Source organism: Strigops habroptila (genome assembly GCF_004027225.2).
Source record: "Strigops habroptila isolate Jane chromosome 13 unlocalized genomic scaffold, bStrHab1.2.pri S16, whole genome shotgun sequence".
In the NCBI taxonomy this organism is placed as follows: domain Eukaryota; kingdom Metazoa; phylum Chordata; class Aves; order Psittaciformes; family Psittacidae; genus Strigops; species Strigops habroptila.
Genome location: NW_022651054.1, coordinates 582694 through 596432, shown reverse-complemented (window position 1 = coordinate 596432; position 13739 = coordinate 582694). Strand labels below are relative to the sequence as shown.

Here is a 13739-nt window from a genome sequence, read left to right as displayed (position 1 = left end):
TGCGCTTGCAGCCCAGAAAGCCAAGTGTCTTCTGGGCTGATCACCAGCAGCATGACCAGCAGGTCGAGGCAGGGGATGCTCCTCCTCTGCTCTGCTCTCCTGAGACCCCCTGGAGCTCTGCGTCCAGCTCAGGACTCCCCAGCACAAGACACGCATGGACCTGGTGGGTCCAGAAGGAGCCTCCAAAATGGGCCAAGGGCTGGGACAGCTCTGTTGTGGAGAAAGGGGAGAGAGTTGGGGCTGTGCAGCCCGGAGAAGAGATGGCTCCAGGGAGACCTTCCTGTGGCCGCTCAGGACTTAAAGGAGGCTTAGAGGAAAGATGGAGATAAGACTTCTCACCAGGGCCTGCAGGGACAGGACAAGCGGCAATGGGTTTAAACTGGATGAGGGTGGGGTGAGGTTGGACATAGGGAAGAAATGTTGTACCATGAGGGTGCTGAGGCGCTGGCACAGGGTGCCCAGAGAAGCTGTGGCTGCCCCATCCCTGGTAGTGTTCAAGGGCAGGTTGGACAGGGCTTGGAGCAACCTGCTCTAGTGGAAGGTGTCCCTGAAGGTCCCTTCCAACCCAAACCATCCTATGAGTCCATGATCCTGTGATGGATGGGGAAGGCACCACCTGAAGCCCTTGATCCACAAGGACAGCCTTCAGTAGCCACATGAGTGAATCATGGCAGTGGGATGTAAACCTGCACGCTTAACCTCCACTAGTAAGTATGTGACCACCTGCTCATCGCTTGCAGATCTCTTCTGTGTCCCCTGCAGCCCCATTTGTCTTCCTTTAAACATGCACAGTGCACCGCTGTAGATGGTCACTTCCTTTCTGTAAGCCTAATGCTGACACCATCAACGTAAGCAAAACACCCAGCGGAAGGACACAGGGTTAGCAAAGGTCACAACTGCGCTACCTAACTGTGAGCGCTGTGCTCGCCACTCCCACGTCTGCCACCTCGTGCTCCCTGGGCTGCCAGAGCTCCTCCATCACCCACCTCGCTGCGAGCCCCAGAGGTCTATGGGGATAGATGCCCCCAGCATCCTCCTGCATCAATGGGGCCATTTGCCTCCATCAATGACCCTCAATTTTGTCTACACTTCTCCACTTTGCAGCCTCTATCCGGGTCAGTGCCATCAGCAATTCAGAGGATGGCCAATAAAACACAGCTCCCACCCATTTCCTTTTCAAGCCCCTAAATTCTGCCCCGGAAGCTTCACGTTGAGCACGGCTGGTGCCTGTGGGCCTGGAGACAAAGGATGCCAAAATACCTCCAGTATCTGAAATTCCTCCCACTCCCAATGCACACGGAGACCCCTCCCTTTGGTGGGGGGTTTGGTCCCCAAACCTCTGCCTTCGGTGATCTTCAAACTACCCCATCAGAGGAGTAATTGTAATTATCTGCTTTTGTTTGCCGCTTGAATTGAGACCCACAGACCTGGTGACAATGTCATGTGTGTGATACTTCAGCTCAGTATCTGAAGCAAGACTTGCACACCTACCTCCCAGGACCTTCTCGTAACTTCTCTTGAGCTTTATTTCCATCCAAACCCAAAAGACAGAGGAGAAGGGAGACAAGGGGATGCTCCTGGCAGACTTGCCATGTGGACACACACCTCAATACCTACAGCAAGCCCCGAATATTAATGGCTTTGGCACATCTGCATAACGAACAGAGAACAAACTCAGCTGAAATGAAACCACCTGATGCAATAGGTTGGGAAATGCCACAGCAAACGTTTTCCCTGCGGCCGGAACCCACCCTGCAGGGCCAGGCGCTGCCCAACCCCTGCGAGACCCTACCTGTAGCCTGCAGGGCGGTGCTGGAGGGATGCAGAGGGCTGCAGTCTCCCGCTAATGGGCAGCGGCACAAGTATTTATAGGGAATAGGCAACAGATTTACAGCCCCGGGCACATTTCCAGCTCTGGGCATGTTCATATTTAAGCGCAGTGCAGTTGCAGGGAGCAGTCAGAGCACAGCAGGCGGCAGCAGATCACAGCAGCGCTGCCTTGACGGCTCCCCCAGGTTTTTCCACTTTCTTTGGCATCCCAGGTCACTCCCCTGTTCTCTCACCCCCAACCCAGCTGCTAAGATCTCTGCCAACCTCCCCGTCTCCTGGAGAGCTGCTTCCCAGCAGCGCTGGCGTGCCACGGGCTCCAGTTTGCAGCCCATAGGCTTGTGAAGGGCGCCAGGCTCGTCCCCTCCCACCAGACCCACCAAGGTGCCCATTTCAGTCTAGGGGGGAACTGGGGGAGCAAACAAGCTGATGTCCAAATGTCACATAAAATGACATTGTTCATTCACTGTTCAGCATCCCCTCACAGGCGACCGGCGGCAGGATGATACCCCAGGGCTGAACCTGCTCCCCTCTCCCCAGCAGGGAAACAGCTCACCCCCAGCATCCAAATCTCTGCTGCTGGGAAGGTTTAACCTTTATAATTAATAAACACTGGTTTAATAAATACACAGGACCTAAGCCTATGTATACTTAATAAATACATAGGACCTAACCCCAAGGCAACAGAAGGCTGTCTGCGCTGGAGCAGAATGGAGCTCTGCATCCATCCCTCTGGGATCTCTGGCTCTGTAGCTGGAGCTCAGGTGTCCATTCCCCATGCAGAGGAGCAGAAAGGGACAGAGGAGGAACAAGGGATGTTCTCTGATGAACATATAACTGGAAAATCATAGAAACACAGATTCATGGGATGGTTTAGGTTGGAAGGAACCTTAAAGCTCATCCAGTTCCAACCCCTGCCACAGGCAGGGACATCTTCCACTAGAGCAGGTTGCTCCAAGCCCCTGTGTCCAACCTGGCCTTGAACACTGCCAGGGATGGGGCAGCCACAGCTTCTCTGGGCACCCTGTGCCAGCACCTCAGCACCCTCACAGGGAAGAACTTCTGCCTCAGAGCTCATCTCAACCTCCTCTCTGGCAGGTTAAAGCCATTCCCCTTGGCCTGTCCCTGCATGCCCTTGTTCAAAGCCCCTCTCCAGGTTTCTTGTAGCCCTTTTAGGCACTGGAGCTGCTCTAAGGTCTCCCCTTAAGGAGCCTTCTCTTCTCCAGGCTGCCCCAGCCCAGCTCTCTCAGCCTGGCTCCAGAGCAGAGCTGCTCCAGCCCTCGCAGCATCTTCAGGGCCTCCTCTGGCCTCACTCCAACAGCTCCACGTCCCTCTTGTGCTGCTGCCCCAGAGCTGGATCAGGACTGCAGGGGGGGTCTCCCCAGAGCGCATCAGAGGGCGAGAATCCCCTCCCTCGACCTGCTGCTCACGCTCTGGGGATGCAGCCCAGCACACGGGGGAGTGCTGGGCTTGAGCGCACACTGAGAGGTCACAGGGAGCATCTCATCACCCAACATCCCCAAGTCCTTCTCCTCAGGGATGCTCCATCCAGTCTCTCCCAGCCCGTGTTTGTGCTTGGGGCTGCCCTGACCCGGGGGCAGGACCATCTGCATTTGTCCTTGCTCTAAATAAGCCAGTTCTGCTCTGGTACGTGAGTGCCAGCTTTCCTTGTGCTCTTTTAAGAGCACCAGTGGGCCACGCTCCCCTGTTCACACCTCTCCTGTAACTGCAGATGCTCACCTCCACAGGTGATGCTCTTTGACTGTGCGGGGCTGCAAGCATCTGGCGCACTGCCTGCTCGCTGGGAAGTGCCTGGGGAGCATGCAGAGCCAGAGCTGGGATCTTTGCTGGGATGCAGGGTGGAGCCTGAAGTGGAAATAACCCCAGCACATAAAGGAAGCTGTGTTTCATGTGTTATTGCTGCCTGTCTGACGCCTACCAACGGGGAATTGCAGGAATAATTCCATGCGAAAGGCTGCAAAATCCCTTCCTGAGATCTAAATATTAGTTTTCACTCCTATTCCTTGTTCGAAAACAGACACCACTGCTGGAGTACATGCCATGCACCCTGCGGCTCACCCAGCCCAAGAAGAAAGGGTTGCACTGTCCTGCTTCTGCCAGTCCCAGCCCTACCACTGGAGGGGAACTGAGAGCATAAAACCCAGCTCCGGGTGTGGAAAACTCCTGAGCCTCTGTGCTGCAAGACAGGGAAAATGGATGAGAGGCACTTGGACTGGGCACAGGCTGTGAGAGGCAGCTCCATCCAGAGCCTCTGTGGTGGCAGGAGGAGATGCTCCCATGCTGGGAGCCACAGGTGCTCCATGTGTGATTCCACAGGGACACAATCTGGGCTCGGGGGTCAGGGGCTGCACCCACCACCCTGCTCCTTGCTCACACCGTGGCTGCAGGCAGCAGCAGGGCCCTGGCCCAGCACAGGACAGGGATCAGGGCAGCTGGAGGGCTCTGCACCCCGAGGGTGCCCCTGCCCAAGTTAAACAGGGCAGAGGGAAGGGCAGCCCCAGCATCTTCATGCTGCTTCAGGAGATCAGAGGGTATAATCTGAGAGGGAAATCTCTACCCTCAAGAGCAAATCACAGCACCCAGAGCATGCATGACCCTCTCGCTGCCAAGGGCATGCATTGCCTGCAGTGGAGCACATGGGACACCATGGTAATGAGTTACCAGCTCTGAGAGACAAAACGTGTACTCCTGGCTACGTATCAACAGCTGAGCTGGGAGCAGGCACCTCTTCCCAAAGCACCAGCTATCCTCACCTGTAGTACAGCAAACGAGCCACATGCAGCAACTCAGCCCTACTCTCCCAGAGACAGCAATAAGGGCGCCGGCTGGTGCAGCAAAGCCCTGGAGTTTTCCAAGTATGTAAAATCAAACATCCTAACATCCTACTAAACACACCCAATTTCACTCTTTTTCAGCAATTCAGCAGTTGTCAGACACTGCCAGGCCAGCCCAGCACAGGACACTGTGGTCCTCACCACCCCCAGGGCATCTCCTGCAAAGGATGCGCTCTGCTGGAAGAGGGCAGGGCTGGTTGGTGTGACATGGGGACAAGGGCTCCTGGGAAAGCCGGTGGGTGACAGCCAGCCTCTCAGACACAAAACGCACTGGAATCAGACTCATCTGGGTGAACGATGGATGGGTGGCTGGCTGGATGGCTGGCTGGTGAGCAACACACCAGCCCAAGGATGGGGGAGCTGCACCCAGAGCTTCTGTGGAGAAAAGCCTCCATGTTCTACAGGTTTTAGGGAATCAGGGCTTTTTAATTTTTTTACATTTTTGGATAAATAAATAAGATTGTGCTAGAAATTTACTAGTAGGGTGCTGAGGCACTGGCACAGGGTGCCCAGAGAAGCTGTGACTGCCCCATCCCTGGCAGTGTTCAAGGCCAGGTTGGATGGGGCTTGGAGCAACCTGCTCTAGTGGGAGGTGTCCCTGCCCGTGGCAGGGGGTTGGAACTGGACGAGCTTTCAAGGTCCTTTCCAACCCAAACCATTCCATGGTTCTACGACTGATAATTTCCAGACTGACTGGTCTGATACTGACTGACATTAGCAGAAACACGCCAGAGCCCTGAACACAGCCCAGCTGCCACAACCAGTCCTGGGTGCCGTACCCACTGGTGAGACATTGAGAAACAGAAATCCGCATGGTGAGAACTAGTGAGAATTTGCACGATGCTGTGACCTGCAAGAAGAGCGTACTGCAACTGAACACCAGGACTAGGAAACAATGCAGAAAAGCAGACAATGTGAAAAGCAGACAGCCATGTGCAGGAGCACCCAGGCTGCTGGGAGCACCTAGGCATCGCAGCCTCCAGTGCTGCAGTCATGATGTGGGGCAGCCATAAGGAAGGAGCTGAGCACAAGTCCTTCCTATCCTCCAGGGCTGGAAAAGATGGAAATACCTAAGGCAAGAATAAGAAGCTCTCGCCATGGCTATGCATGGTGCTCACAGGTGCCCCTACCCTGGCTTTGCACCACAGCCAAAATTCCAGCTAATTTTAAGGGGCTGAAAACCACAGGCTTTGTCAAACAAATTGTCCTCTTCTTTTCTGCTCTCGTTTATTCGCGTCTGTACAGCAGATGAAGCTTCGCTTCCCTCCCAGTGGGCAGAAATCACTGAACATCTCGTGTGAGCTCTTTGCCCGCCACCCAGCAGCTTTAGCAAACACTAATCACTCCTCCACGTCCCAGACATGATTAATTTCTGCAGCTTTGGCCAGCGCTGCTGGCACACAGGGAGCTCCGCTGCCAAACCGGCCGTGCCAAGGTGTGACATCAGGGGGTTACAGAACATACAGGCTGGGGTGCCAGACCTCATTCCTTGGGAAAGCCATCTCATGGAGGTACAATGGCTGGTGTCAGGGCACTGGGAAGAAGACAAAGGAGAAAGAAGACCCAATCTGAGTGGAAAAAATGCAAGACATGTTTCCCAGCTCATCGCTTGCGGCAGTGGGACTCGTCAAACTTGGACATCTCAGCTAAAAAAATAATAAAACTGGAATGCAGCAGCCCTATTTCTAGCTGCGACTCCTCCCTGTGTGCTTGGCCTCCCAGACGACTCAGAAACTCAAGGCACTTCTTTCCGACCTATAAAAAGAGCTGAAGTCGGACTGCAATAGCCAGGAAGACAAACAAGAGAGGAGCATGTCCTCCTGTTGAGGCCAAGAGCATCTCACCAGGAGATGAGTGAAGCCTGGAGATGGTCTTGCTCAACCCAAGCCTCAGCTAACGTCACCTTTTGAGACGTCCGCACAAGGAGGGAGTGCTGTGGGGCATGACAGGAACTCCAGGCTGGATCCCACCCACTGAAATATTAGCTGTGCCATGTTCCAAGCCATCCCAACATCCCTCACCCCTCCTGCAGAAGGAGGTGAAGGACCAGCTTCATGCCATGCTCTGCGTGACCCTCCCTACTCGTCACCCCAAAACGAGCCCAACACAAGCAACGAGATGCTCTGTGCTTGGTGGAGGCATGGGTACATCTACCAATGTCTCTGGCAGGTACCAGAGTGAGCAGAGACAAGGCATGAAGTGACCCCTGGGACCATGGGGAGGAACAAGCCACACCAAAATGCAGCTCCCTGCTGCCCAGGCTGGCTGCTGAAGGGGTTGCCTCACCTGATCCAACATCCTAGCAAGAAAGTCTGGATCTTGGAAGTTCCGGGTGACAGAATGAGGCCATAATATTCAGCAAACTCAGAAATTCCTACCCTAGCCCTCTCCAGACAAGTATGGAAGCAGCCAGACCTTGATGACACTCAGAACACTTCATTCCCATTTGTGAAGTACACAAAGCCCTTCTGGCTGGGAAAACACAAGGTGTCCACCAGGTAACAGTCTGGGAATGCCTCCACTAGAAAAGATCACTTCTTGAATGGCTTCATTGACTTACTCAATGCAGAAGTCGTCATCTCGTCTGGAGGAGCCATTCCTAGTCTACATTGACTTCAACACAGAAGGCAATTCCGCTGCCTCCATTTCAGCATTGCCTTAAGACCTTGGAAAATTTTCACACAGCACTAACTCATGGTGTGAGACTTCTGTTGTGAACAGTTCTGAGCACTGTAGATCTGGACTGGGTGGCCCACAAGGAGCAACCTGAAGACAGCACACTTGGTGCATGCAGTAACCATGGCTCGGGAGGAAAGAGACAACCATGATGCCCATGGACCAGCAAGGGTGAGGGCGAGCACCAGTGTGACCTGCTGCCAAACCCACTGAGATGCAGAAGATAAGTGCTTGATTCGGTGGACTGCAGAGATTGCATTTAGCCCATGCCTGGATGAGCAGTGACCGTCACCAGCAGAGGGTCTGGGGACCTGAGGGCCACATCTCACTTTGAGCAGAAGTTGCAAATGGCTCTTTGCAACCACATCCAGAACCCTCCCACGCCCGGATGCCTGATCCTGGAGGAATGCTGCCTGGTGAGGGCTTTATCTCAGGACACGCATCACTACATCAGTGAGGTCTACTGGTGAGGTCTCAGCACTACCTCTTTTCTGGGCTCTCAGGAGGAGCAGGGTAAATTCCTGAGTGTCCCTGATGTTCTGGCACAAGCACCTTTCAACACTATTTGTGCTTAAGAATCCTTGTGTTCTTGTTTACTTCTGTGTGAACACAATGACTGGAAAACACCATTTTCCAGCCAGCATCTGCTAATTGAAATAAAACACACCACCATGAACTGCTCACATGGAACAAAAGAGACAAATGGTAACGATAACCAGCAAGTCTCCAGACTGGCCCTGGCACAAGAAGGCCGTTCTCCCCAAGGGTTCCTTTGTTCACTGCAACTTGCCTCATTTCTGCACAGTCAGTATTTAACCTGGCCTCCTCAGCAGCAGTGGAGCCGCAGCATGGCTCATGCAGGAATCGGCCGCTGGGCAAAGGTTGAACATGGTACAAAGCTGGGTGGTGAATGCTGGACCACAGGAGGCACCGCAGGGAACAGAAACCCAGCTGCCAGCAGCCTTTGATGCAGCATTTGGGGCAGCAGGACCAAAAATCCTCCTGGGAAAGGCACAGGATGCTATTAAATTGGGATTTATTGTAAACACAGCAAGCTGGCTACCAGACACACTAGGTAAAAGCAGCGTGCAGAATGACAAAAATCCTGGAATAAAGTAACCACAGCTTCAGCAAACTGATCTGTAGGCATGCTTAGCAGAGTTTTGTTAGTTTGATCAATAGCCAAGTAACAGAGTCTTCTCCACCCCAAGACTCAAGTATGGCAGATCTGGGCAGCTCTGGCCACCTCACAACCTGAGTTTCATGAGCAAGCCATAAAAAAACCTGGTAACCTCACTCTGAGCTGAATAAAGCTCAATGAGCTCTAGAGTCACCTGATTTCTCAGTAACACAACTTTCGCAGCCACTGCACTGATGCTTTTTGCATTGGCTGGTCTGAGCACCAAACCAGCACAGCTGGCGAGGGCAGGGCAAGAAGGAATCAGCAAGTGAGCACCAAGCCCTGTGAGAGGGCACAGTCTCCAAGACACAGTGATGGACATACCCACCTCAGATCCTGTGGTGGGGATGGGGACCACCTAGGAGCACTTCTGTGCTCCTGAAGATGTTGCAAGCCATGGCCAGGGCTATAACCTGCAGTAGCCGAAAGGCTAAGCCCATCCTTGTGGTAAAACACCAACCATGACCACAACCAACCCACATGACGTGCTCTCCATCCGCATGATGTCAAGCTGCAGAGATATCCCACCAAAGAAGGGGCTGAAATTCTGTGGTTACAAAAGGAAGCCCTGTGTGCTAAGAGACAGTTTTAAATGGCACAAGGGTGTGAAACTGGACATAGGGAAGTAATGTTTTACAGTGAGGGTGGTGAGGCACTGGCACAGGTTGCCCGGAGAAGCTGTGGACCCCTCATAGAATCATAAAATAGTTTGTGTTGGAGGACACCTGTAGAGCTCATCCAGTTCCAACCGCCTGCCACAGGCAGGGACACCTTCCACTAGAGCAGGTTGCTCCAAGCCCCGTCCAAGCTGGCCTTGAACACTGCCAGGGATGGGGCAGCCACAGCTTCTCTGGGCACCCTGTGCCAGCACCTCAGCACTGTCATAATAAAAAACTTCTTCCTTTTATCTAGTCTGAATCTACCCTTTCTTAGAATCACAGCATACGAGATTGGAAGGGACCTCAAGGATCAAGCAGGGGGTTGGGACTGGATCATCTCCACCTGTAGCAATAGGACAAGGGGAAATGGGTTTAAATTTAAACAGTGAAGTTCAGGTTGGATATAAGGAAGAAGTTCTTTACTGTGAGCATGGTGAGGCACTGGAAAAGGTTGCCCAAAGACGTGGTGAATGTTCCATCCCTGCCAGTGTTCAAGGCCGGGTTGGACAGAGCCTTGGGTGGCATGGTCTAGTGTGAGGTGTCCCTGCCCACAGCAGGGGGTTGGAACTGGATGATCTTACAGTCCTTTCCAACCCAAACCATTCTATGATTCTATGATCCCTTCCAACCAAAACACTGTGAGCCCATCATACAATATTAAATGTCTGTATATGCCTTTGAGTAAGTAACTTCATCTTTTGCATGTGGACCAGGATCATTTTCCCTATGCCGTGATTAGCCCGGAACAGCACACAATGTGTAATTAGTCCGGCTGGGGGCTGGGACTCGCATCCGGGCCAGCACCGCCTGCGCTGCTGCTTGCTGTCACCGAGGAACAGCCTGTCCCCAGGAAGTTTGGTGACTGTGTCAAATAAATCAGCCAAGCTGGTGGCAGAGATTGGGGCGGGGATCCAGCCCTTCCTCCAGCCCCCATGCTGCTATGTGACCCCCTGGGTGCTGCCCCCCTGTCCCAACTGCCCTGGTATGGGTCACCCCAGGGGAAAGCAGAGAGGGATTGAATCCCTTCAGGACAGCGGGGATTTAAGTAGATTCTCTGCACCCCCATGCCAGCACCAGTCCAAGGCTGAGCCACGGGGCTGCCTGCAAAGCTTCTTCTCCTGCCTGCATCAGGATGTCCCTGAGCCATCCTCACCAGCTCTTCCAGCAGAGTATGTCTTTTTTAAACATAGTTGTCAATATTCTTAATTCAAACCTATTTTTTAATAAAAAAGAACTTTTTTTTTTTTTTTTTCCCAATTGAAGTGTCAGGTCTGTGCAAGAGCAAGCCTGCAAAGATGCAGCAGCCTCTGGCTTTAACCACTGCTCCTGGTCTGTCCTGCTTTGAGTTACAAATACATTCAGTTTACTGGCTCAGAAATACATGTGTCTGAGGGGCCGGGTGCCTGTTGAGCTCAAGACCTGTCCACGGGCTGGGGCAGCCATTCCAGTCCTCCAGTCACAACAGCACAGGAGTGATGCAGGCGATGGGATGAGCATGGGCACAGCACTGGGGTACCTGCGTGCTGGATGGTGCTGGAACAGGTGATGCTCAGCCTGGCCCCATGTCACACCCATGTGCTGGGAGCTGCCACAGGCACCTTCTCCGCATCCTTGGTTTCTCAATCTTCAGCCAAAATTTCAGGCCCTTGTCCAAAGCCCCTCTCCAGGTTTTCTGTAGCCCCTTTAGGCACTGGAGCTGCTCTAAGGTCTCTCCGGAGCCTTCTCTTCTCCAGGAGGCTCATGCCCAGCTCTCTCAGCCTGTCATATATATATTCTGCATATATTTTAAAAACCCCCAAACCTTTCCCCCCCAGATTGCACTAAAAAGAAAAGCAGCCCCTAATCTGGTAAAAGAAGAACTATTTTCTTTCCTGGGGATGGAAATAAGTTCCTAAAAGGGACTTGCTGAAAAGAGATGAGGTGACTCATTTCTTTGCTGCTGAAGCTGCTTTCAATCCCAGGCACCTCTAATTCCAATTAAAAGACAGGAGACTGAAAGCAGGGGGGTTCACACAGCACAGGGCACAGGAGCTCATTTTCCTGGAGATGAAAGAGCTGTGAATTAATCCACTATTATCACCCACTCCCCCAGGGTGGGCTCAGCTGCCTTCAGCCCTCACTCCCCACAACCAGGAGCTATTTTTTCCTGTTCTTGCTAGTGTCAATATGTTTCTTTAAATATCTTTTCAGAGACGCTATATATATATATATAGCCCCACTCTGGTGCTTTCAAAGGAGCCTCATTTCCTGTGTAAGAACTGAAGTTCTTGGCAAAGCTGCTGGAGGCTGCGGCATCCGAACCACAAAAATTGTTTTTTTCAGTAGTAAAATGGTATTTCCTCTGTGACTGCCAGTCAGAGCCGGAGCTGGTCTGAAACCAATGGGGCTGCTGTGGAGGGCAGATATGGTGCCACATTTGCCATTAGGTAAACATGGGGGAAAAGCATTAATTGCATTGATGCTGGCAGCCGGGCTGCAAGGGTGCCTTGAAGGTGGCCCAGCCCATTGCAGGGACCAGAATGGGCTCAAAGCTGCTTTCAACCTGCATTTCCTTATGAAAATGGGCTGGTTCCCACATCAAAAGGATTTACTAACCACACTGGGGAAGGAAAAAAAAACCCAGCCCGTTTCATTTGACATCACTTTGTGCCAGATACATTTTCTCCTTCCGCACGGTGTCTACACGCTTGGTTTTTGTGAGGGTACCTCCAGCAGCAGAACAAGAAGGAAAACAGCTTTGCAGCCCATGAACTACAGTAGTGAGAGGGCTCAAGGATGAGTACCTTAAAAACCTTCTGCTGCAAATATGTCTTTCCAGGGTACTTTGTGAGTCATAAATTGCTTTTATTGCTCGTCCAGCAGTAACACAAAATTTAAGAACTCAGTGCGCAAACATGCAAGAGAAGGTGGGGGCCATGGACAACCCAAGCAGTCCACGTTTCTCTTTGCTACCTGATGACTTTCTCAGAAAAAAAACTGCAGTCAAAGAAGATAAAGTGCAATTTTTTTAGATTTTCTGGATAAATGTTAGACAGTAAGTGTCTTCTCCCAACATTCACCACAACATTCCTGGTGGACAGATCCAGCACGCAAAGGGGGCCCACCACAAAGCTGGAGAGGGGCTTTTTATAAAGAGATATAGGGACAGGACAAGGGGAAATGGCTTTAACCTGCCAGAGGGGAGATTGAGGTGCCTTCCGACCCAAACCAGTCTGGGATTCTGTGAACACTTCCTGTGCATAGTGTCACATCCACCCTTAAATCCTAATGTTTTTTCTTCTGCAAAGAAAGCCCTCAGACCTGCTCATTGGTCTTTATGTTCATTACCAAGCCACCACCCATATGCCGTTCCCACTCTGGTCTCATCTGGGTCTTGCACCCTTACTGCGCTGCTCCCACAGCAACTGATCCCACTGGCCACCACCTCTGCCCCTCTCCTGCCTCAGTTTCCCTTCCTCTCCTGCAGGAGTTCAGGCCAGCACCATTTCACCTTTACTTTCCAGCCTTGGACACAGAATGGAGCTGAGCTGTACCCAGCTTCTTCCGCTGCTATCCATCCATCCCTCCTCACCCTCGGTGAGGCTTGTCCAAGCACCTTCCCAGCTGCTTCCAAGCACATCCATTCCCTAAATCTCTAGGTTTTTCCCTAAAGCACCGCTGCTGCTCCCCCAGCTCTGCCACCTCCTTCCCCTCAAGCCATCACTGAAAACACAAGTGAAAGGCAGAAGGGCCCCATCCGGACACTCCAGATGCTGCTGAGGAGCAAACTGGGCCTGCTCTTCCACACCTTGGTACCTCTGCCCCAGAGCCACGGGCAGGGCAGTCCCTGCCCCGCGCACGCCAGGGGGTCCCCGAGCAGCACCCAGCAGGATGACCAACCACGCACGGAACCGCACCGTGAAGCCAGCGGACGCAGATGCTGTCCGGGTGGCTCTGAGGAGGAGACACAAGATGGAGCACGGGACTGGGCTCCAGGTTCCAGGATTTCAGGCCGGACCCCAGCAGCAACCCCATCCAGCGGTACGTGCCCCCGACCAGAGCCGTGCTCGCCGCCGCCCCGCAGCCGGAGCCAGCCCCGCCCCCAGCACCCCCTTACCTGGGGCAGCCCCGCCCACTGCAGTCACCCCAGCTCACCTGGGCCGGCCCCACCCACTCAGGCCAGCCCCGCCCATCGGCCAAGCTCCGCCCACTTGTGCCAACACCTTCCTAGCGGCTGCCTTGCGCTAGCCCCGCCCACCCCGGACAGCCCCGCCCCCTGAGGCTCCTCCGGGCTGGCCCCGCCCGCTCCACTAAACCGCGCCCGCCTGAACCAACTACAGCCACCTGCTGGCCGCGCCCCCCGCGCTCGGCCCCGCCCCGTACCTGGGCACGCTCGAAGCTCTCCCGCTCCGCCTCCGGGCCGCCGCCGCCCGCCCGCCGGCCCAGCACCTTGGGCAGCGGGTTGGACGCCTGCTTCATGGAGCTGCTCACGCGGTCCATGGCCTCGCCGCCGCTCCGGCCTCGCCGCGCCCTCGCCACCGCTCCGCTCCGCTGCGCTCGGCG

The 13739-nt window shown here is 53.7% G+C and overlaps 1 protein-coding gene and 1 long non-coding RNA gene across 2 annotated transcripts in view; both read right to left on the bottom strand.

Annotated features, from left to right (window-relative positions):
* Window positions 1-13739, bottom strand: part of HIP1 (huntingtin interacting protein 1) — a 44844-nt gene extending 31105 nt beyond the window's left edge. Inside the window, exon 1 of the mRNA XM_030474756.1 lies at window positions 13560-13739. Within this exon, the coding sequence (XP_030330616.1) occupies window positions 13560-13676 (117 nt within the window). The 5' untranslated portion in view covers window positions 13677-13739. The remainder of the gene's footprint in view (window positions 1-13559) is intronic.
* On the bottom strand, window positions 6133-7356 carry LOC115603151. The gene is made up of 2 exons (XR_003989777.1): window positions 7167-7356; window positions 6133-7097 (listed from the first exon to the last, which is right to left on the bottom strand). It is a non-coding gene; the product is annotated as an uncharacterized LOC115603151 (long non-coding RNA).